Here is a 24917-nt window from a genome sequence, read left to right as displayed (position 1 = left end):
AGTGGGCCGACCACGTGCCTCGTGGTTGCAGCAGGTTGACCATCATCTCAAGGAGATGGGGATGGGCCTGGCATCTGCCTGGGGGGATGACCAGACGGAGGCCCCTGGAGTACCGGCGGAAAGTGGACGCAGCGACGTGCTGTTCTGGCACATGCTCCCATACCTGACCTGATATATATATATATATATATATATATATATATATATATATATATATATATATATATATATATATATATATATATATTCCTGCTCTTTTGTTGTTCTCGCAGTTGTGAAGGTATATCTGTTGATATTTTGCTTTACATTTCTCTTTCGATTTTTTTGCTATTATTCGGGCTGTGTGTATTGCTGTTTTGTTTTCATGAATGACATCGTCCATTTTCACCCGTCGTTGGAAATGTTTTTTCGTGAGGCAGGTTAGGGATACCTTCTCTGGCTTGCTGTCTTCGTGTTTGCGTACAAATTTGATTCTGTAGTGTGTGTGTGTGTGTGTGTGTGTGTGTGTGTGTGTGTGTGTGTGTGTGTGTGTGTGTGTGTGTGTGTGTGTGTGTGTGTGTGTGTGTGTGTGTGTGTGTGTGTGTGTGTGTGTGTGTGTGTGTGTGTGTCACTAATATAGCAAAATATGTCGATCATAATAAACAAAACATTTATCAACAAACAAAACAAACAAGACAGACAGACAGAGCCGATTATAATATCCCCCTCATTTTTTTCAAAAAGCAATGGGATGATAATTGCACAACTCCATCAGTTTGAAGGCTTTCATATGCGTTTCGCTACAGAGCTAGTTGTCAGACGCAGATAATTGATCTGATTTGAGGGAATAATATGCTTGGTCACTGGTTTGGTGTTGTCAACAAACTGAGTTACTTCAGGCTATAAGGATTCACCACATTCCATAAATCGACCTTCTGACAAGAATAAAAAAATTTCATCAAAGGGTAAATCAAAATACTGAACTTTGAAAATTCCATTGTACGAACTGCCCATTGTGGGTTATGCTGTCACTTTAAGGCATTTGTTTGGCTACCACAGTGGTGGGTGAGAAGTGTAAACAGTAGCAACACGAGGTCATTACAAATCACCTATTAAACGTTTTGTATTTATTTATTTATTTATTTATTTACTAGCATACAAAACCCGTTGCTTCGCTTACTGGAATACCAGTATTTGCATAATTGCTGACGATTATGAAGTGCATTTTTGTGCTGGTTCGGATCATGACTCTATCTTTGGGAACGATGCTCCTCCGATTTCCTCTTCCCTTGCAGAGGCATGATGCTGCCGGTCTTGATCAACTCATTGAGCGCAGTGCTCCATGGTTTCCCTTTCCCTATCAGTGGCCTGATGCTGCTGTTGCTGTTCAACTCATTGTGAGCTGTGCTCCCCAGCCTCCTCGTCTCTGCGTGCTCTCCGATACCTCGCATCTTGAGCACAACTTCCAATTTGGGCTTTCCGTTTCCTCGGCCTGGCTGTGATGGCTCATCTTTGGAGCAAGAACAAAAAAGGATTCCTGGGAGATCCTGCCCTCCGTGTGGGTTTCTTTGGTTTCTCTTTCTCCATCAGTGGCCTGACGCTGCTGTTGCTGTTCAACTCGTTGAGAGCAGTGCTCCTCGGTCTCGTCATCCATACGTGCTTTCTGATTCCTCGCATCTTAAGCACTTCTTCCAATTTGGGCTTTCAGTTTCCTCGGCATGGCTGCAATGGCTAATCTATGGGGCAAGAACAAAAAAAAGATTCTTGGGAAATCCTGGCCTCCATGTGGGGATGACCAGCACCGCAAGTTGGCATTTCCAGTTTTGCCAAGTGTACCCACATACAAACCTTCTTCTCTTTTATATTTTTATTTTTTGCATCACAAAACTTCCTGGGAATTCCCTGAATCCACCATCATTAGTTTTATTGAAATCTGTTAATTCATTCTCAAGTTATAGGATGAAAAACAGACAGACACAACAGCTTCTTACATAATATCGATTTAAAAAAGATGTGGGTGAGTCATTGAGGATCATATGACTGAGGAGAGCAATAAGGGGAATGCAAGAAATAGGAAGAAGCCAGACGAAGCTCAACTAAGTGGAAATTTTTTTTGGTGTTGCACAGAGCGTCGGTGCAGCAAAACGGCCGGGTTGAAGCCCCTCGATGATGTGGCGCATGCTGGCTTGGCAAACGTGGACGCATGGGGAGAAGGTTATGTTAATGCAGGAGAAAAGAGCGGGATGCCGTGTCTGGACGTTGAAAAAAGCAGCACATGTTCAAATTGGTTCCTCAACAACTTACTACAGCGACATCATTCTGTCTTGAGGTTGTGGTGGTGGTTTAAATTGTGCATCTGAGGATTCTGGGAGGGTAAACGGCCATGTGTTTCTCTACAGATTGTTTGACGTGGGCAGAAGCATTATCATAGTTGATTCCATATCTGTGCAATTGTTTAGAAGCACAAATAAAAGCATATATTCATTCTGAGCAAATCTGTTGTACAGCAATTTCCCTTCCCTTCTCCGAGTGGAAACAAAATGACTGGCTCATTATATTCCCACCAAATGGCTCTATTAACATGGCCTGTAGTCCGCTGCATAAAGCAGCAATGCATCAGTGGCACAGCTGTGCCTCAGTAAAGATACATCCAGTTGGTCAAATTTGTAATCGAAAGCATTCACTAAAGACGACTACACTCATCCTCGTAAATTGGATGGTGGCCCCCACCACATGCCCCACCCAGTGCAGATTCACCAGCACTGTGAATTCCCAAAAGCCCTTCCACCCTGTGTGACTTGGACATTAGCCTTAACCCTTAAAAGGACCAAGAGACACATATATCCCAATATTTCAAAGTGGTGTTTCTCCGATATTTTCCTTGCAATTTAGATTTGCAACTTTATGTTTGTACATTGGCAAACATTATGCCTGGTGTTGGCTTAATGGTTAGGGTGGTGGGCTTGGGATCTGAGTGATCCTGAGTTCAAATCGTGCTTGGCTGTTGTGTTAATACCAGGTGGGGTTGACTGCCTGTCATCCTTCTGAGGTCGGCAAAATGAGTGCCAGCTTACTGGTATCCTGTGTCAGAGTGGCGACCCGTCCAGGATTGATTAATTGCTTAATTACCCAATAGCCAAGGAGACTGCTTACGCAGAACCCACGCTCTGCACAGAGTATGGTCTCAATGGATGTATGCCATTGTAGCTAACACTGGATTAGAGCTTTTGTCATTTCCATAATTGTACACCGCCCTTCCCTATTCCATTTTAGGCGTTGCACGACGTCATCGCTGAGCGGCCGTGATGACGTGTGCCGAAGAGACTACTCAGTTTTTACTCCATTTGTTTTCTTTCTTGCTTGCTTTCTTGTTTGTCCTGGCGATATCTCAGCCATCCTTTGCGCTCGGAAGCTGAAGCTTGGGCACAAAAGTGAAGATGTGCTTTGGCAAAAACAGTATTTTTAAATTTTTGATTACTCAATTAATTGAATCATTACTTCATTATTATCGATTTATCAATTACTTATTTTCTTTCTCATATAGGCAATATGAAACGGAAGACCAAGAAGGAACCCGAAGAGGTAAAGAGCAAAGATGGAATGGAGTCATCAGGAGGAACCTGGACAGGATTCGGGTTTCAGCCACGACTCCACGACCCTCAAACCCATCCAGGTGCAGCAAAGTGAGCCTTAAAGAAAACATTCTGCAATAATTTACTTCTAACATAACAGAATACATAACAAATGAGAGGAATAGAGAGTAAAAGAGATGAAAAAGAAGAAAAAGCAAGAATTACAATAAATAAAGAGAATTATGAAGAAGAAAAAAAAAATAGAAAGAAGTGTGAAAGGAACAAAGAACAAAGATATCAGGAAGAACCCGTACAGGTAGATTTCAGCAGCTACACCCGGGGCTCAAACGCAGCAACATCAAAGCTACAAGCTACCAAAGGTCCGTTTTTGAGCTAGGATCTCAGGCATATCTCAAGCACCTATTTGAGCTAGGAAGCTGATATTTGGACACGACGGTGAACAACTGATTTGGCTATAAAGGGCATTTTTAATTTATTAATAAATTAATTATTTAATTTTCGAAAAGTTACACATTCGGATGAAACAGTGGTGGTTTTGGTATACTATTAGCCAATTGATTAGGAAATTAATTATTTTACAATTAATATTTATTTATTTTAATTAGGCAATTAATTAATCAATTCTTGCACACCACTCCCTCCCAATTCCGTCTTCATGTGCTGCACGGCGGCATTGCCGGGGGCCTAAGGTGCACCGACATTGTCGTGCTGGAGGATATGCTATTTATTTATTTATTTGACATGGGTGCGGTGTACTTTGAATGTACCTGCGCTTGTTTTATTTTTTTTGTAGATGAGACAAACTTGTATTTTCCTCATACATACTCATAAGTTTCAATTCATATTCGTGATTATTAGAGGAAACTAATAATAAAACTGGACATATCTGAAAATTACATTCAAGATGCTTGTGGTCCTCGAAGGGTTAAGGCCACAAGATCATACATGGCAGAAACATGGTGGCATAATAACATGAATAACTAGAACGGCACTGTGGAGCGCATACCTCTGCCAGGCTGAACAGTTTATGTTTTGTATCTCACTGACAGGCCAGATCTGGTTCCAGACCTGAACCAAAATCGAATCGGCTTGTTTTTGTCACCTAACCAATACATCCATCTCGTTTTTTCATAACTCTTCCATAACTTTTGGAAATATCATGCTATAGTGTATATCTTTTTGGCCTCATCTCTCAATGGAGAAGAATCACTGACAAAAATTCTCGAATTCGAATCAAAATCCGGATCTTCAATAAATATAATCAATTAGTCCTTAGCACACACCCAACCTGTCCACCAAGTTTCGTACGAATCCGTCCATAACCTTTTGAGAGATCGTGCTGTATATCGTTTTTGGACCGAAAACTCAATGGTGAAGAATCATGTTGAAAATTCTCAGATCCAGATCTTCACAAAAATCAAATCAATTCATCCTCATCTCACACCCTACCTGTCCACCAAGTTTTGTCCAAATCTGTCCACAACTTTTTTGAGGTATCCTGCTCACAGACAGACAGACAGACAGGCAATTAGACGGATAAAAGATAACCTACATCCACCTTCGGTGGCGGAGGTAATAAATTTCCCCCTTTTCAATTCTACCCATCAATATGAAGCTTCTTCTTTCGTATGCAGCACAAGGCTGTGGGGAAGCATCATCGGCTAAGGGTGCAGCTGTGCCGCTGATGAAATTCCCTTTTTAGGTGAGGGCAGAATTCGGAATTTGGCCATGGTGTTGGCGATAGCTCGTCTACTCTTCATGAAAGACACCCCAGGATCTTTAATGTCCACCAACTAATGCTCGTAGCAAGGATGCCCAGTTTTACGTCCATCCGAGGGACGGCGCACACATTGATGAATCACCCTGCCTGTGAAACACCGGGACGAGAGTTTATAGCTGGGTGGAGATTCAAACTCCGGCTAAACAGCTTGGAGGCAGGCATGCGTACCTCCTGGCCATCCTGCCAGCCAAAGATGAAGCTAATTTCATCCCAATTGTATCCGGATTCATATTAAAAGTTAAATACCAGGTGGCCCTTTTTCCATTTATTTTTTTTCAATCCAGTTAGCTATATGTTACTCCAAAGTTTGGTATTTATTTAATTATGTTTCATTATCTGTTCACCATCGGTTTTTGAGACTTTTTGTTCCTATAGAGTTATTTTGGTTGTGCAGTACTAGAAATGTACCGAAACGACAAGCATGGGGAAAAAGTAGGAAATAAGGAGGTGTACATAAAACATACATTGAAATACACTTAATTGTCTAGCTTTTCTCATAAAAAGTTCAATAAACAAAGTGTCAAACACAATTCGTTGCTTCAAAACCATTCCTTTTCTATATATTTGAGCCATACCGGAATTACAAGGCTTTCATATTTTGACATTCTGTTTATACCGCATTCATCCATTCAATTGTTGAGTATTCTGTTCCGTGTCCTTGCTTGTGAGATTATTTATCCAGTTGCGCATTACACTGTTGTGAATTTCAGTGACAGATTGAACCTGTAATACACATCCTCTGGGGGATCTTGATGATGACCCCATTAGGACCCCCACCCTTCCCCTTCCCCCACCAACACCCCCACATCCTCCCACTCCCAAAAAAAATCTTTGCTTGAAGTCAATTTTCAATCCAGTTAGCTCCTCCACCAGACAGTCCACATTAGCTGCAAAAAATAAACAAAACAAATTGATTCAAAGTAACAACTGCAGTCAGCTGGCAAAGCTAAAATCACAGGATACCAATACATAAACAGCAAATTATTATTTCGCATAAATAACTTGGCTAACTGAAATTCCACCATCTGCCATGTCATTTCTCATCCTTCAGAAAGGTAACCAGCAGCCTCTTCCATCTCTGCAGACCTTGACAGAATCAGGAGCTGGTCCAACACTTGGAATATGTCTTTCAACCCTGTCTCTCCGAAAGGACCGTGTGACAAACCCTCCATATACTTCCGAGACAAACCACTTGAAGAGGTGAAATCACTCAAACCTTTGGACCTCACCACCAGCCATGACCTTTCTTTGACAGACCATATTTGCAAGATTAGCTCAAAAACCAACTGCTGATTGGGAATCCTTCATTTGCAAGGTCTTTCCATGGCCAGTTTGAACTTTTGACAACCTACAACACCCTCATTCACAGTTTGATGGAGTACTGCTCTCCCTTTGGGCTGGCATTCCTGCCTCACACCATGCTCTTCTTGATGCTATGGAAAGCAGGCCCCTCAAAATCATTGGGATCTTCCATGATGAAGCTGAGTGTTGAGGCCTGTTACTCTAATCACAGACAGGTTAGTGACCGATGGTGTATTATACCACCTTCTTTTTGGTCTTGCACCCTCTGCCCACTCTTGGCTCTGTCTCTCCGAGGTTTCTGCATGGTGCACATGGTCTTCCAGTGTCGTGCTCTTCTTGTCAAACTCCCAAAATCCAGACTCACTGCTCACATCCACTCATTTGTTCCTCTTTTCTCTCACCTGTGGAACAAACTTCCCCAGTGTGTTCAGTCCCATTCTTCCCTCCAGTGCTTCAAGACAGCTGTTCACCACTACCGTCGGTCATCCCCCATCTATACCCATGATCTCCTCTACCCCAAAATAACCTCATTCCCAAGCATTCCCTTTTTCCAAGTTATGATTTTTGTTCCCCCTCTCCCTCACCTATTTTCGTTTGTTAGTTGCCGGTTGATTTATTGCTTTTCTGTTTCATCTCTATTTTCCCCTTCCTCTTCTTGCTGCGTTTCTTTCGGCTTTTGTCAGATTGTTCACCATCATGTGTCCCCCCCCCAACCTCCCCACCCTCCCCTTGATCTCACTCTTCCTTCTACTCTGCTGCTGGTGTTTCCCCCTTTCCCTTTTGCTCTCACGCTTTCACAAGCCTCAATCATGAATACAAAAAAAAAACACCTGAACAAATGCCTTCTGAAAGTCGAGATATGCCACATACATTGCAGTTCCCTTGTCCACTCTCAAATGTACGAGTATTTGCCCCAAAAATTCGACAACAGCACATGACTTCATCATACGAGCATATATAATTTTAGAGTTGATTTACTGCAATTTGGGAAGCTTTGGAAATATGAACATAATGATAAATTTCTAATGACAAATCTCTTTTTTTTTTTTAGGGGCAGGTCTCAAATGGCCACAATATATATTGCTTAGGTGAAGATGAAAAAAAAAATGGGTGAAGATGTGGATCCCTTTAAGCATTAAAAAAAACTTAAAAGTTAAAACTACATTGAGTGAGCCCTTTATAAAGTTCTAAAATGTTCTAAAATTTACCTTACCCCTTGTAAAGGGAGAGAGAGAGAAGAAGAAGAAGATGAAGAAGATGATTTAAGTGTTTCACACGTCTTTTAAATAAAGCACAAACATCAGATTCAAAATGTAAATGGCTTACAAATATTTGAAATAACATTTGATTTCGAAACAAACTTGGTGGCAAACATTTTTTTCTTCTTCAAAATAACGACATCCCACAAAATAAAAAAAGTAATCATAAAAACTTGATACAAGCAATTTTTAAACAGTTGTACGTCTGTTCGAGTTTGCAAACATGATCCTGACTCAAACTTTAGCCAACTTCAGCCCATCCATACAAACGGGTTACTTTAGCAACACTGCTTAAGTTTACACTACGATATTACCGTAGTACTCATCCAGGTTATCTGTGCATGCAGTCTCCACAATCCCAACTGCCTTGAATAATGTGATGAAATAAAAAATTTTCATGTAAATGTGAAAGCAGACAATCGAGAACGTACAAGTGCAGACTAGTTCAGAACAATGACATCAAGTTCCTTTTTGCCACCAAATGTTACTCATGATGCAGAGAATCAAACCACATATAGTCAGAAAGACTCCCAGCACAGCTTCTGAAACACAGCATTCAATGGAAACAGAGAAGAAGAATAAATGCAAAAAGAGAAAAACTTTTAAATGACATCATGAAAGTGATATACAGTCCTGCAAACTTTGAGTCTCATGAGAAAGCTTATTCTCTAATTCAGACATTATAGGTGAGATTCAGCCTTACCGATATTTACTCACTAAACTTCCTCAGTCGCACGCACACACGTGGCGGTTTGGATTATCCAAGATCGAGGCATCCTCGTTGAGGCCTTTGCATAACTATGACATTATCGAACAGAATATTTACCGGGAAAAAAAAAAATTGAATGCACTTTATTTCATTCCTTTAATTTCATTGAAGAACTCATTTTCAAAAATTGCATTCCACTTACGTTTTCCACCAAGTCTTTCTCCGAGCAATGCTCCAGCGATTATTGTAAAAATAAAGGTCAACGAGTTTGTCAGAAGGACAGCCAAGGATAGATCTGTTATAGAAACAAAAATGAGGGGGCTATAAAAAGACATATAATATGTTTGGCGAAAGTATACACGACGTACAACGCAACATATTATAATTGTGCAATAAATCTGTTAGCATAATAATTAGTGTGCAAAAAGATCACAATTAGCCAGTTATCCTGTCAGGTGGCAATTATGCGTTGTTGAATTGTGAATGGAGGATTCCATCTTTATAACACAAGTCGATGAGTAAGGGCACAACATTATCCATTCACAACATCCATATTTACCTTCACCCCCGAAGGTGGATTGAGGTTATGTTATCACCCGTCTGTCTGTCTTTGTTTTGAAGATATCTCAAAAAGTTGTGGACAGATTTGGACAAAATTTGGTGGAGAGCTTGGGTATGTGACACAGACTAAATGATTCGATTTTTGTGACGATGCGGATCCGGAACAGAGAATTTTAAAAGTGATTTTTCATCATTTAGTGATAGGGCCAAAAGGATATATGGCATGATATCTGAAAAAAGTTTTGGGCGGGTTCAGATGAAACTTGGTGGATGACTTGGTTAGGTGACAAGAACCAGCCGATTAACTTTTAGTTCGTGCCCGAATCCAGATCCAGCCTATCAGTGGTGTACAAAACGTAAACTAATCAGCCTGGCTGTTCGTGATTCATAAGGGAAAATATAAAAATTTTACGAACATGAATGTACATCATTACAATTTCATGGAAAATGCAACAAATTAAAAAAAATAAATGAATAACAACAAGAACAGCAGATACTTTTTCCCATTTTTATCAAAGATGCAACATAACCTTTGATGATGATGATGATGATGATGATGATGATGATGATGATGATGTGTTAAAATCCAGTGAACTCTGTGGAGGACGTTGATGAGTCATGCACCATAGGTGAGGGTGCTGAAGAGGATGCAGGTGAGAGTGCTGATGAGTCGTGCAATGAAGGCGATATAGGTAAGGTAGCTGAAAGGGACGCAGGTGAGGATGCTGATGAGTCGTGCACTGGATCAGGCGAGGGAGCTAATGAGTCGTGCACCGGAGCAGGCGAGAGGTTGCTGAAGAGGTCGAGGTGGAGGAACTAAAGTGGAAAAAATTGGTGATTGATAATTGTTTTGCTGAGTGCTGCAGGTTTCTGTGCAGCTTCTTGTACAGCAGCAAAACATCATCCAAGCCTCTCTTGAACCAGAGGTATCGCTCCATTACTGGGTCGGCACATTGCAACCTTTCAGCGACTGCCTTCATATTCTGCAGAACCTCAGCCAGGAACTTGATGGTCAGGTTGGGCTTCGCCACCTCTTCCTCCTCTTCAATGCCCTGCTCCTCGGAAACCTTGATGGCCTCCAACTTCTCCTCATGGCGAGGAGCTTCTCCAGATCCTCAGCTGTATGTCATCAAAGCGTTCTCCTCCCACCTCTCGTGCCAACCTGGCAATTCCCTGTCTCTCTTCCGTGGTGTTGGGAAAACCTCTGAAGTTGGTGACTGCCTGTGGTCATAGTTTTTGCCAGCAATCATTGATCGTGGAGGCTTTGACTTCATCAAGAGAGTCCTTGATGGCGCTGATGCAGTGAGCTATGTTGAAGTCCTTCCAACATTTCCTGACAGTGAGTTCGTGGTCGGCCTCCATGGCATCGAATATGCGATGGAAGGTGTGGTGAGTGTAATACATTTTAAGTGTTGAAATCACCCCTTGGTCGAGTGGTTAGATCAGGGATGTGGTGTTGGGTGGCAGGAAGATGACCTCGACATTGAAATGGGCCACCTTCAGCGAATGGCAGTGGCCAGGAGCATTGTCCATCAGCAGGAGGACCTGGAAGGAGAGGTTCTTTCCTGCGAGGTACCTCTCCACTTGAGGGACGAAACAGTTGTGGAACCAATCCATGAAGATGGTAGCTGTTATCTACGCCTGTCTGTTGGTCCTCCAAAATGTGGGTAGAGTATGCATGTTTATTCCCTTGAGAGCAGGCAGGTTCAGAGAATGATAAAGCATCATGGCTTTTATCATGCAGTCCTCTTTGGCATGGCACAGAGGAGAAGAGATATTCGTCCTTTGCAGCCTTGAACCCCACTGCTGTCTTCTCTTGCTGAGAGATAAAAGTTCTCACAGGGATTTTCTTCCAAAATAGGCTGGTCTCGTCTGCCTTGTAGTCCGCTGAGGCATACTCACCTGTGAGCTTCACATTGTAGAGACCACACTGCTTCTTGAAGCGGTCAAACCAGCCCCTGCTGGCTTGAAAGGGACTGGGGACACTCGTACCTGCATCGCTCATGCTTGCAGCACCTCCCGCGTAAATCAGATGCTCTTACATAAGCTTTGCCTTTTAGCGAATGAAAGGTCTGCTTAAGGCATGTTTTTATGGGAATTATCCTCCACTCACATGTTCAATGCCCTCTCCATTGTTTCAATGTGGACGTCTATGCCCTGGGTAACTACTTTGGTGCTGGATACTGTTCTGGCCGCACCACTTTTATGAATAGTCTTCTTGTTTTTCTTAATGTAGCGCACAGTGGACTCATTCATTCCATGGTACATGTCCACAGAAGTCACATCCTCGTCTCTCAATAGTCCGTAAAGCAGCTCCACTTTCTGGCTCAAGCTCATGACTATTTTCTGCTGGTTGGGATCAGACACATCTTTTGCACTCATACGCTTTGGACCCATGATCGAAGAATGTGCGCAAAAGTCCACAAGCACGAGGAATCACAGCAGGTCGAGGCAGTGGGACGAGAAGAAAGAATGAGATCCAGGACACGCTGCACATAAGTGGTCGTGCAGGGGTTGTGGGTATATGAAGGAGGAAGGGTTGTGTGGCAATTCTTTGTGGGAGATGCTGCTGGAGAATAGTTTGTGCGCATGGACAGCTGCTTTATGCTCGGTTGGTGGGAGATTGTTTTCTGACAGTTTTATGTGTGCGGCTTTTGTTTATATGTCGTTGGAGGTGATTTATGCGAGGCTGGTGGAAGATGGTTTTCGAACTAATCTGTGCATGGCTGGTGGGAGAAGGTTATAGAACTGTTATGCGCACGGCTGTTGTTTGTGTGCGGCTGGTGGGAGAGGGTTATAGAACTGTGTTATGTGCACATCTTTTATTTGTGAGCATCTCGTGGGAGATGTTTTTAGTACTGTGTTCTGCGTGTGGCGCTGGTGGGACATGGTGATTCGTGCCCATGAAAACCGCGAATACGCGAAGCACAGGCCACCGAGGCAGAAGCAGGCCACATTTTATCAACCGTGAATACGTGGGGTCCGCGAATGTCGGGGTTCCACGGGATAACAATATATAAACAGCATATTAAAAATAAAACGAATTGAGAGAACAGTGGAAGTAAATTTACAATATACAGGAAAGATGTTTTATTCTGATGTACTGCACTCATTCCAGAGTGTGCTGCTGAAGCAGTTTCTTAAGGCCCTGTCACACCTTGACGATTTAGCCAGCGTATGCTTGACGTACGAAAAATTTGGCTTAAACGCTGGCACACTTCAAATACGTTATGGGTAAGTTTGTATACGTTAAGAGCATTCTGGCATACGTCGTAGTACGCTAGCATACGTCGTAGTACGCTAGCATACGTCGTAGTACGCTAGCATACGTCGTAGTACGCTAGCATACGTCGTAGTACGCTAGCATACGTCGTAGTACGCCGAGCTGTTAGACAAATTTTCCATGCTTGAAATTTTTCGATGTATGCCAGCGTATGACTCACATGTTCCGCATAACGCTGGCCATAAGTTGTAGGCACGTTACGCGATCGTTGACACACGTTGACACACGTTACTTGTAAGTTACTCATAAGTCGAAACACGTCGAGGTAATGTTTAGCGTACCCGAAACTTATTTCTAACCTATGAGTAACGTGTTGTGGGCACGTCACACGATCGTTGACACACGTCGACACACGTTACTTGTACATTACTCATAAGTCGAAACACGTCAAGATAATGGTTAGCGTCAGTGTTCCAGACTCCCTGGTTTTTTTTTTTCTTCGGTATGACGGTGATGTTGACACTTCGATTTCTAGTGCAGTTATAATATAACATAATTAATAGGCTGCCGCTCAACGATTTAAATCATAACCGCACCAGAAATCGAAGTGTCAACATCACTGTCATACCGAAGAAGAAAAAAAAAACCAGGGAGTCTGGAACACTGACGCAAACCATTACCTCGACGCGTTTCGACTTATGAGTAACGCATAAGTAACGTTTGTCAACGATCGCATAACGTGCCTACAACTTATGGCCAGCGTATGTGGAACGTGTGTCATCCGCCGATTACGTCGAGAAATTTTCAACATGCTGAAAATTTCTCGACGTACTCGGCGTATGACGACGTATGCCAGCGTACTACGACGTATGCCAGCGTACTACAACGTATGCCAGCGTGCTCTTAACGTATACAAAACTTACACATAACGTATTCGACGTGTGCCAGCTTGGTTCAGCAAATTTTTCATACGTCGGTATACGCTGGCTAAAACGTCAAGGTGTGACAGCGGCTTCACACTTCGATGTCTAGTGCGGTTATGATTTGAATCGTCGAGCCGCAGCCTATGAATAGCCTACGCCACGTGATCATCGGCGATACGCTTCCGCGCTATGTATAAGTTGGACTTTCGTTGGGCATCGGTTGTGAACGCCGACAACACGCTCAGCATTCGTTGGTACAAGTTATCTATATGTGATTGAAACATTCTGTGTATGTTACTAATATGTTATGCATACATCCAACATGTATTATACGCCCAAAACTTTTTTAAAAACATCAATGGTTCAGCGTACGCCAGCGTTTTACATACATTTTGAGACCTTGCCATACGCTGGCTAAAACGTCAAGGTGTGACAGCCCCTTTAGCAAGGGCTATACCAGGAGGTTTTTCATTGTCATCCCAGCATTGGTTGTCCGTGCTCTATCCAATTGAATGCTGACAATCAAACAAGGAAGCAGCATGTACCATGCTTCTTTTTTTCTTTTTTCTCCACCACCGAAGGTGAAGGAGATTATGTTGTCACCCCTGTCTATCCATTTGTTACTTGCAAAATCGAAGATTTTTTCACCTGTATTGGTCAGTCGATTTTATTATTCTGTCTGTCTGCTTGTCTGTCTGTTTACCTGTTTGCCACTGACAGGTCACAATTTCAAACCAATCTTCACAAAACTTCACCACATGGTAGAGTTTGTCATAAGCAAGAAGCCGATTGTTTTTTTGAGGTCTAAGGTCAACATAGGCCCAAGATCAACAACCAAGGTGGTATATCAAAAATCCTCAATTTTCATCTGATTGAGTTGAAATTTGAAGAGGATTTGCATATCAGGTCACTGAATTCAACCAGCTAATTATTTTTGAGGTCTACATCGGCCAAAAGGACATCGGCTAAATTTCTAAAATTGTCAATTTTCATCCGATTGACTTGAAATTTGAAGGGGATTTATATTTCAGGTCAATGAATTCAACAAGCCAATTATTTTTGAGGTCAACATCGACCAAAAGGTCAACAAAAACCAAAGGCCAACAACTTAGGTGAGATTTCTAAAATTGTCAATTTTCATTCGATTGACTTGAAATTTGAAGAGGATTTGCATATCAGGTCACTGAATTCAACCACCAATTATTTTTGAGGTCAAATTTGTTTCATGGATTTTGCAAGTATCGTGCTCTGCACGACGTCGTCTTCTTGTTATTCTGTCTTTCAATTGCTTACAGGTCACCAATTAAAACCGATCTTCATCAAATTTTATCAAGTTGTAGAGGTAGTCTCAACTGAGAAGCCTCTTGATTTTGACGTCAAAGGTCATCTTGAGGTCCAATTTCTAAAATCGTCATTTTTCATTGAATTGACTTTAAAATTAAACAGCAATTTTAGAGTGCATGACTGAATTGAGAAACCATGTATTTTTGAGATCAAAAGGTCAAAGGTCAACTCAAGGTCACACTTCTAAAATCATCAATTTTCAACTGAAAAATCATCAATTTACACCTATTAACTGGAAAGTTGAACAGGATTTGCATAGTCCATCATTGAAATGGGAAAGCAACTATTTTTGAGGTCAAAGGTCAACTCAAGGTCAAACTTCTAAAATCATCAAATTTCCTCTGAAAAATCGTCAATTTTCATCCAATTGACCTGAGCTTTGATGAAGGTTAAGTCAATTTTAATCTTCATGAAAGGGACAATTTGATGTATCCTTGGCAACCTTTGGAGAGGGGGGTGAATTATGCAAGTATCATGCTCTGCACGACGTCTTTTGTACTTATGAAATCTTTAGATTTCATAAGTATATTGATCACTTCCGCACTCTGTTTGTTACTTACGAAATCTAAAGATTTCGTAAGTATATTGATGACTTCCGTTTCTGTTTGTGTGTTTGTGTGTTTGTGTGTTTGTGTGTTTGTTTGTTTGTTTGTTTGTTTGTTTGTGTGTTTGTTACTTACGAAATCTAAAGATTTCGTAAGTATATTGATGACTTCCGTTTGTTTGTTTGTTTGTTTGTTTGTTTGTAGGCGCGATAACTCGAGAACGGAAGAAGCTACCAATGTCAAATTAAACCACGTGATTCAGGAGGGTGATGGCTAGTGCTGATTAGATTTTGGTCAAAATCGGTCAAAGGTCAAGGACACAGTGAGGTCAAACATAATTCCGTAAATTCATGTGGAGAAATGGAGTACAGTATTTTTGCTTCACTCGACGTTACGAGTTCGTTTTAACTTCGATTTTAATTTTGTCTTCGGTTTTTGCGATCGCTTAGGATGCTTAAAACTCGGTTGTAGAAATTCTGGTAAAAATCGGATGTTTTGGAGACGTTTTAAGATTGTATAAAAAAATATTTCACTCGACGCGTCACGGGTCGTCCCATGATGCAGTGCGCTCGAGCAGACGCGTCGTTGAGTTACGTTAAGGTATAATATAATTGCGTGGAGAAAGGGAGATTTTTGCTTTGGTCGACATTACGATTTTTGATGGTTTGATACAGAATCATCGTAGAAACTTCTGGTTTGCGTTGCTACCTTCTCTTGAGACAGCTTTTATTAGACAAGGTCAGAGGTCAAGTTGACGATTTCGTAAGTACCAGTCTATGACTGCTTGTTTGTTTGTTTGTTTGTTTGTAGGCACGATAACTCGAGAACGGAAGAAGCTACCAATGTCAAATTACACCACGTGATTCAGGAGGGTGGTGGCTAGTGCTGATTAGATTTTGGTCAAAATCGGTCAAAGGTCAAGGTCACAGTGAGGTTAAACATCCAAAACATTCGATTTTTGATGGTTTGGTACAGAATCATCGTAGAAACTTCTGGTTTGCGTCGCTACCTTCTCAAGAGACAGCTTTTATTAGACAAGGTCAGACGTCAAGTTGACTATTTCATCGGTACCAGTCTATGACTGCTTGTTTGTGTGTTTGTGTGTTTGTAGGCACGATAACTCGAGAACGGAAGAAGCTGCCAATGTCAAATTACACCACGTGATTCAGGAGCGTGATGGCGAGCGCTGATTAGATTTTGGTCAAAATCGGTCAAAGGTCAAGGTCACAGTGAGGTCAAACATCCAAAACATGATAACTCGAGAATGGAAGAAGCTGCCAATGTCCAATTACACCAGGTGATTCAGGAGGGTGATGGCTAGTGCTGATTAGATTTTGGTCAAAATCGGTCAAAAGTCAAGGTCACAGTGAGGTCAAACATTCGATTTTTGATAGTTTGGTACAGAATCATCGTAGAAACTTCTGGTTTGCGTCGCTACCTTCTCTAGAGACAGCTTTTATTAGACAAGGTCAGAGGTCAAGTTGACGATTTCGTAAGTACCAGTCTATGACTGCTTGTTTCTTTGTTTGTCTGTCTGCATTTGTTTGTCAGCAGAATATCTCAAAAAGTTATGCATGGATTCAGATGAAACTTGGTGGACAGATTGAGTGTGAGAGAACATTAATTGATTCAATTTTGGTGATGATCCAAATCCAGATATGATAATAATTTTTTTTCTAAAGTAATTCTCCACCATTTGGAGATCGGGCCAAGAATGATATATGGCACGGTATCTCATAAAGTTGTGGACGGGTTATGACAAAAACTTGGTGGATGAAGTGGGTCGGTGATAAGAACAATCCAAGTGGAATTTGGTTCAGGTCCGGATGCAGATCCGGCCTATCAGTGGGATACCAAACAGAAACTATTCAGCCTGGAGGAGGTATGTTCTCTACCAAGAGCCGTTCTGTTTTTTTTTTAAGTCTTTGGTATGACTCAGTCAGGGTTTAAATCGACGGCTTCCCAGATTCGGAGTGGATGCTCGAACCATTACACCAGCAAATAAAAATTAAAGATGAGCAAACCTGCAGAGGAAAGAGTTATGTAGTAAAGCAGGGAGCCCAGTTGGTTGATGAGGAATGGAATCATGTACTAAAAAGAGAATGCAGAAACAAGTCAGAAATTAAAACTTGGTTGACAGGCATAGAGAAGCAGACATAAACAGTCCAAGCATGAATTAATTTGCATCCACCACAATGGCAATTTTTTTTTCTAAACATCACATTCAGAAGCAATCTGTGTCCTGGATATTGTAGCAACTGAGAGAGTTATGGTTATCATCACTTGAGGAATAAGTACATATCACATGTGCAAAACGAAGAGGTGTAAGAGCAAACTAAGAGAGGATAAGTTTACATCAACAATCCAAAGTTCTATTTCTGCACTATTACAGGAAAAATAATATCCATTTCCATTCAACCATCTATATTTGGAAGTTGGTCAAAAATAACATTTAATTTAAAAAGTGTATGGCAGTAGCAAAATGTATTTGATGTCCAGCTGCAGCGTTAAAACAAAATCATGACAGGTCAATAGTTCACCAACAAAGTTTGCAAGCAGTCAACTGCATTGCAACAGTGGTTTTAGTTGTGAGTGTCTTAGTTGTGAGAATAAAAGATAGAAAGTAAGTGCCAAGCCTTAGGGAGGGTCCACATGCTGTGCCTCCACTGTTCTCGACACAACAAACTATCCATTATCCCCCTTCCCAGAACCTTCACCACAACCCATTCTATTCTCCATTGGGCCTACACTATCCTTGAAAAGTTTGGTAATGATCAATTAAAGCAGTTAAATAGATTACCTTTCCCCTATTCAAAATACCCCAATTAAATCTCAAAATCGAATAAAGCTAATAACTTCATTTTTCCAACATTAACGCCCTCCCCCACCCCGCCCCCGTGGGGCCTGTACTATTCCTAAAACGTTGGAAGGGGATCACTCAAGCTGTTACAGAGATCTCTCCCTCCTCTCTATTTCAACCCCCCCTTTAAATTGATTTTTTTTTTTAAATCGATAAAAGCGAATAATCTTTTCACCATAAATCCCACATAATGCAAGCCATCTTTGGTAGTACTGCAGCCCATAGCGCTGACATGAATAGCCATGAATATGCAGAACCCCATTCACCCTCCCCCACATTCCTACCTTAAAATTACTACCCCCTATTTTACTCCCCATTGTGTGTGCTGAAATTGGTTGTGATCAGACCTTTTCCCAACACAATTCAAAATCGCACCCCCCCCTGCCCAATACCCATTACACTCCCCATAGGGGTTCCAGTTATGTCTACCAAGTTTGGTGGCCCTACAGTGTTCCATTCTCAAGATACAAAGTTACCTAAGGGAATAGAAAGACAGACACAGAAAAATGGAGTGTGACAATAAGGGTGGCTTTGCATTTCTGTCAACTTTGCCTGATGCGAGACTTTAGCAAACGCCTTGCACATGCACCAATAATAAACCCTTTGGAGGAGGGGGAGGAGGAGCAGGAGGAGGAGGAGGAGAAGGAGAACAGCTCATATAATATTTCAACGAAAAACTTTTTTTTAAAACACTTCTGCATAGTTCACCTGAAATGCTTGATCCACACATTCGGTCAATGTTCACGGACGTCTTACCCGAGCATTAAAGAAAATGAAGTGAAGCTCAGCCAAGGTTTGCCGTACCAAGCCAGTACTCTTCACAGTCTCAATGCCTTTTGCTCCTCGCCGGAGAAATGGGTTGCTTAAACCCCACAAGAAAGCAACAGCAACCAGTGAGATTATTTCACCTGGGATGAGGGTGTAAGCAAAGAGCGGCAATCAGCGTTTGCAGAGCAATATCATTTAAGTACATTTCCCCAATAGTACGGTTAACTTTCATTGTATAGTTTGTCATTAAATGCATAAAATATTATTTTCTCCCAGACAAGTTGTAGTTAAAAGGCTAAAAAGGCTAAAAAGGCAAAACAGCATGGGAGCCAAACAAAACTAGAACGAGCTAGAACGCAAACGGCAAATTTGATTGGTCGAGATGATGCAAAATGCTGTAATATTTTGTCCAAGTACGGTTAAATGCAAGGGTTTTGAAATTCTCAAGAAGATGATGTGTTCTACAGTGTTCAAGTATATTGTTACGAATTTTCCGCCCGCCAGCGTTCGGACAGCCACTTTTTAGCCGAATCGCGGCCGTACGCCCACCAGACGGACAATTCAATCGCGACTTTCCGGAACAACGCCGAAAACCAGTCACGGGTGTGCTCCAAGCGCACACCACGGCCTAGTCAATATTCTACCCGCGCACGACAGGGTCAATCGCCGAATTGTCGATATACCTAATTATTCGCGTGGGCAGCCTACCGAGAGACCGTACCTCAGCGAGGTCTGCTTGGACACGAACTGCTTAAGCGGTTCGTTCCGTTCTGGGATAACCGAGCGGGGTATTATCGCGAGACCTCGCTGGACCCGATTCTTTTATCGGCTATCAAAAAGCCCGCTATTATTCCGAAGGCAAGATACGGCGGTTCAATGGGGAAAGAGGACACAACGAACGGGTTAACATTTAAACACGCACATTTATTCACACACGTATGCAGTCAGGTATGCAAAACACCAACATGCACGTATACAGAAAAGCAATGGAATTGGCGGGAAGGGGCAAGACGCGTGCAAGACAAAGCACTACAACCGTCTATTATTTATTATTCACAAGCACTTAACAACAGTTCTACTTGCGGACATGGCGCCACAACATTCACACAAATAAAAGCAAGGAAAGGACCCCCTCAAAGACAAGGGGGTCAGACTGGACCCGTAGGCCTTTATAACGTGGAGCCGTGTAGACCGCAGAGGCTCCGCGAGACCGTTGCAGGTTACCTCCACCCTCGTGGTGACTCGATGGGGCGACCCGCGACGCTCCTTCCCCACGGCAGCTAGCGTAATCGCAGTTGAGCCCAGGCCTTGCCAAGCGGCCGGGTGATTCGGGCCTCAGCTGGCGACGCATTGAGAGAACGAACGGGTCTTGATGCTCTTCCAAAGTTGATGCTCTTTGTTAGAACCCGCCCGTTCCTCAGCGATGCTCGCACTGTCCCGAAGCCCGATCACCTCAGACCGTTTGGCGCTGACTGGCGAGCTCTCTCCACACGAACGCGCAGGTCTGCGCTGCACAGCAGGGTTGGCCACGCTCTCGGCTCGTGTGTCCTCCGCTCTCCTGGACTTCTCCCCCGACTGTGTTCTCCAGACTGCAGACTTCACCGACTGACTCCACCGACTAACTGACTGGTTGACCTCGAACTGGCGCTCCGCTTGGCCTTTATAGGGCCCGAGAGATGAGATCTGACCTCCGCTCTCCGACCTTCGACCCCCATAGGCCCCGCCCCTTTTTCTCTTTTGATCCGAATTCCGAGGCGAAGCTTCCACAGAGCGGACGTGCGCGAGATCACCAAACTTGCGCGGAGAGCGGACGTGGGTGAAATCACTAGACTTGCTCGGTGAGCGAACCCCTGCGTGTGCCTGCAGCGATGCTGTTCGCTGGGAACTCGCCGTGGCTGGTGCAAAGATGGCGGCGTTTGCGGAGTTGAAGGTGAGTCGATGTTATTCGGGTTGGTCTATTGGGGGAGATGCGGTTTAGGAGATGGTGGGGGGATGTCGTTGTTATGAAGGCGGTGTGGAGAGGGTGGTTGGTGGTTGACGTGGTGGTCGATGGGTGGCGTGGAGAAGGTGGTTGGTGGTTGCCGTGGTGGTTGGTGGGGGGCGTCGTGGTTGGTCCAAAATAACGATAGTAAAAGAAAAACGGCTAACTCAAAGATCACAGCCCGGGTGACACGAATAATTCCCATTAAACAACAGTGGGGAAATCTAACTGAACACGGACTTATCGGCATAACTGAACTAAGGACCTATATGGTGTTCTGCGAATTTCCACAGCCGTAACAATATAATTCAATTAAAATAAAATGAAGACTTTAAAGAAAATCGGAAAAAAAAAATCCTAGAAGTTTATTGCTGTTGACGCAGCGTTTGATACACCACCCTATCTAACACGTTAAATTAGTTATTTATGCCTGTTGTTTGTGTCCTTTATGACATCCTTAAAAACAGTAAGTTTCCCGTTTGGAATGATTTTAAATTTTCTTTGATTGCCAGACAGAGTAAAAACATTATCTCACTCCTCTCGGCGGATGTGACATTGGGACGTATTCAGAACTAAAGTACGTTAAACTACAGGTTTGTTTTCCGATTCGTGTTCAAGATATAAAGTTCAATTGAAATCAAGTAGTTGCTCGATCATAAACTGGCATTTGCAGGCAGACAGACAAAGTGAACCGATTTCTTCACCCCACTTTTTTCTTTGTGAGCAGGGAAATAATCACGACTCGTTTAACATTATCACAAGCACTGGAGAAACAGCGACTGACCATGATGGTCAACAGAGCATCTTCAAATTGGCAAGAGGAGCGAAGATACTTTTCAAGAAATAGAAAATTCTTCTTCTTTAAAAAAAAAGGAAATATCAATAGCAACTGCAATGAGGTGTGGCAGGATAACGCAGTCATATTCCAGTGAACAACACCATAATCAATCAAATAGATGCTTAGGTTTGAAAAGGAAGAGGATTTATTGTAAGAATTCAGGTTGGCCTGTTTGGTAGCCCAGTGTGAGCACAGATGTGAGGTGTTCAAAAAGTTATCCCAATTAGATACTCACAATGGTTCAGGATCCACCAAAAGAAGTACGGCATCACGAGTCATAGAAATAAACAAATAAATAAAACTTTTACATTTTTTCTTGATAATTATATAGACAATACTTGTATATAGAGAAATTATTTAAAAAACACCTTGGCTGATGGAGATATTTTGATTAATTTTTAAGAAAATAAATAATCTTTTCATATTCATGGACGAATGTGGTGTACTCTGGCCCTCCTGTAATATGTCCCTTTGAGTCTATAACATGTCCCATAGAGAGTACTCTCTCTAGAGCAGCTACATCTGAAGGACGTAGCTGCCACAGAGAGGATTCAGCATAGAGTGAAATTGATTATATTGGGGCCTAGCAAGACTATGCTTAATATAATGAAGGGTATAGACAAACTAAGTGGAGAAGTTTTTCAGCAGCAAGGATGGTGAGGAGGACCAGGGACCATAGCCTAAGAATGAAAAGGAGCTGTTAGAACTGGAGTAAGGTTACAACACAGGTCTTTCACTCAGGGTACTTAATTCATGGAATGGTCTCCTGGGAAAGGTCGTGGCAGCACAAAAAGTAAATAAACTTAAACTGGAATTAGATACCGAGAAGCACTGAGGATATAGGGGTACGTGGACATCGGCAAGACGAATATGTAGCGAAGGTGTGTGTACAGGTGATTGTACAGAATGTGCAGTGATTGTGATGTTTGTGTGACTGGGTCTCGTCAGAAAGTTAAAGTACGGTCAGTGCTTGTTCATTCCTCACCCGACAATCTCCTTCAGCCCCATCCCGCAGCCCCTCCATGCCGCACCCTCCACCAAAAACACATTCACCACATCCCCCTCCGAAAGCACCTTTACTTTTTGACAAGTAGAAATAGATAATAACAAACAAGAGTGACAAGTCTGAAGACGACGATGGTTCACGAGCGGTATTTGACGATGTAGATTGTTTCAGAAGTCAAGGATGAGATAATGTGATAATGTTTGACCAAGTTATAAAAATGATCAACATGATGTGGTACAAGTGACGGGTTATGAGCTGCAAAATATCGAAAACCCGGTTTCGTTCAACAACTTAAAAAAATTTGACCTTTGCATAACCTTTAAAGGTCACAAAACAATGTTGTGGACATTAAAATAAGGAAACAGGATATGTGCTATAGCTTATTGGAGTTAGTTCGTCAAAGAAGGTCGAAAACCCGGTTCGATTCCCACAACTTTGAAAATTTGACCTTTGTGAACGTTAAAGGTCAAAGGTCAAGGATTATGACCTTTGTTGCATTCCTTCCTCTGGAACATTCCAGGAACAAAATAACGTCATATAGGCTATATGGCATTTCGCACTCTTCGGATTATCCATACTTTGATGAAATCAGCGTAAAAACAAACTTGAAGAGGGCGCCACCGGCAAGGTGTTCGAGATAGAGAAAAATGGTTTCAAGACTTTAGGTGGGGAATGACCTCAAGATTATGCATAAAAAAATATTGTCATCCTCGCTCTCAAAGTTTGGGCGGTCATATGATTTTTATATGAAAATTTGAAATTTTCTAAGTTCGTGACCTTGTGACTTTGACCTTGGGACAAAAATGAAAAATCGAGCTCCGTGGGGCTATGCAGGTGTCATTGGGCTAACCAAATACCGAAACCCCTGCGAGATTCGACAAACCCCCTAGGAGAAGATGGAAATTGAAATTGGCTACCCCCTAAAAACAAATGTTTTTTGGGCGTGGCTCCACCCATAATGTGCGCACCACGCCCATTCTCAGGAAAACACAACTAGATCATGATATAAACCTCCCACCAAAATTTTATCAGGATCGGATCAAAACCCACGGAGCTATGCTCGGGACATACAGACAGACAGACAGACAGACACACAGACACAGACACAGACAGACAGACACACAACAATAACGAATATAATGGTCACTTATTTTTTTCGTGAAAATATTTTTTCGTGAACCAATAATTGCGTTGCAATACATGTCCCCGACTGATGTGATATATTCCATGTCCAAAAAGGGCACAACTCTGTGAAGGAAGGACGGACAGAAGGGACTGACTGATGGAATGACGGACTGGACTGACTGACAGACGGAACGACGGACTGGACTGACTGACAAAATGGCGGACTGGACTGACTGACTGACGGAATGATGGACTGGACTGACTGACGGATAGAATTATGGACTGGACTGACTGATGGAATGAAGGACTGGCTGACTAACAGACTGGACTGACTGATGGACTGGATTGACTGACTGACGGAATGACGGACTGGACTGACTGACGGACTGGACTGACTGACTGACGGACTGGACTGATGGATGGAATGACGGATTGGACTGACTGACTGACGGAATGACTGACTGACCTATAGTCCCCTCTGGTGAAACCGGTAGGTGATGAATCACACTCGCCTCCCCATCAAATTAATTATATAAACAGATATATTTAATTAATGTTGTGTTAATACAGACTAGTCCAAGCAAGATGTGCCAAAAAAGCCTCGGCCGGTGTACGTTCCTCGGACAGTGCACACTGTACCTTGTGTTTGTACATACAGTATTATTACATGTTTGTACGAGGGCTACATTTTCAAACTTATCAACGACACGACGTGACTAACACCACCATTAACTGGTGAAGTCTCGTTCGGCGTCGCTGCGAAGTGTGACTTTGAGCCTTTGTCTCAAACCGAACTCGCACGTGCGACGCGTTTCTCAAACGGAGCGCAGCAACAACAACAACAACAGCCTCGGATTTATCCGCCGACGACATGAAGTACGAACCCCAACTGTGCATGTCTCCACGTCACAAGCCACGTGATAGATTACCACCAATCGGAGGTGAACGGACCTCCTCTTGGGTTTATCAGTGGTGGTGTTCGCATCAAGCGCATCAACATCGACATATATAGGTATATAATATATATATATATATACTTATTTTTTTAATGGGTTTCAGACCGCATTTCAAATTATAAAAATGACGTTTTTCACTGGGGGGAAAAAAATTCCCCCTCACAG

At 42.5% G+C, this 24917-nt stretch overlaps 2 protein-coding genes across 3 annotated transcripts in view; one reads left to right on the top strand and one right to left on the bottom strand.

The window, feature by feature from the left end:
• Positions 1 to 499: 499 nt before the first annotated feature.
• Positions 500 to 24768, bottom strand: TMEM234 (transmembrane protein 234). Of its 2 annotated transcripts, XM_085883423.1 has the most exons (6): positions 20071 to 22644; positions 18835 to 18986; positions 17243 to 17309; positions 8825 to 8917; positions 8345 to 8455; positions 500 to 6239 (listed from the first exon to the last, which is right to left on the bottom strand). In XM_085883423.1, the coding sequence occupies exons 1-5, from the start codon at positions 20195 to 20197 to the stop codon at positions 8373 to 8375; spliced, it is 522 nt and encodes a 173-aa protein (XP_085739549.1). In that variant the 5' UTR covers positions 20198 to 22644; the 3' UTR covers positions 500 to 6239; positions 8345 to 8372. The 2 variants fall into 2 exon arrangements, with proteins under 2 accessions (XP_085739549.1, XP_085740122.1); XM_085883996.1 differs by lacking the exons at positions 500 to 6239; positions 20071 to 22644 and adding an exon at positions 24681 to 24768 and having other exon boundaries at positions 6246 to 8455.
• Positions 24692 to 24917, top strand: part of EIF3I (eukaryotic translation initiation factor 3 subunit I) — an 83628-nt gene continuing 83402 nt past the window's right edge. Inside the window, exon 1 of the mRNA XM_085848959.1 lies at positions 24692 to 24737. Within this exon, the coding sequence (XP_085705085.1) occupies positions 24692 to 24737 (46 nt within the window). The remainder of the gene's footprint in view (positions 24738 to 24917) is intronic.

This window comes from Eptatretus burgeri, chromosome 1, assembly GCF_056783735.1.
Source record: "Eptatretus burgeri isolate ZD-2024b chromosome 1, Ebu_testis_v1, whole genome shotgun sequence".
NCBI classification, from domain to species: Eukaryota; Metazoa; Chordata; class Myxini; order Myxiniformes; family Myxinidae; genus Eptatretus; species Eptatretus burgeri.
This window is presented reverse-complemented; position numbering and strand designations above follow the sequence as displayed.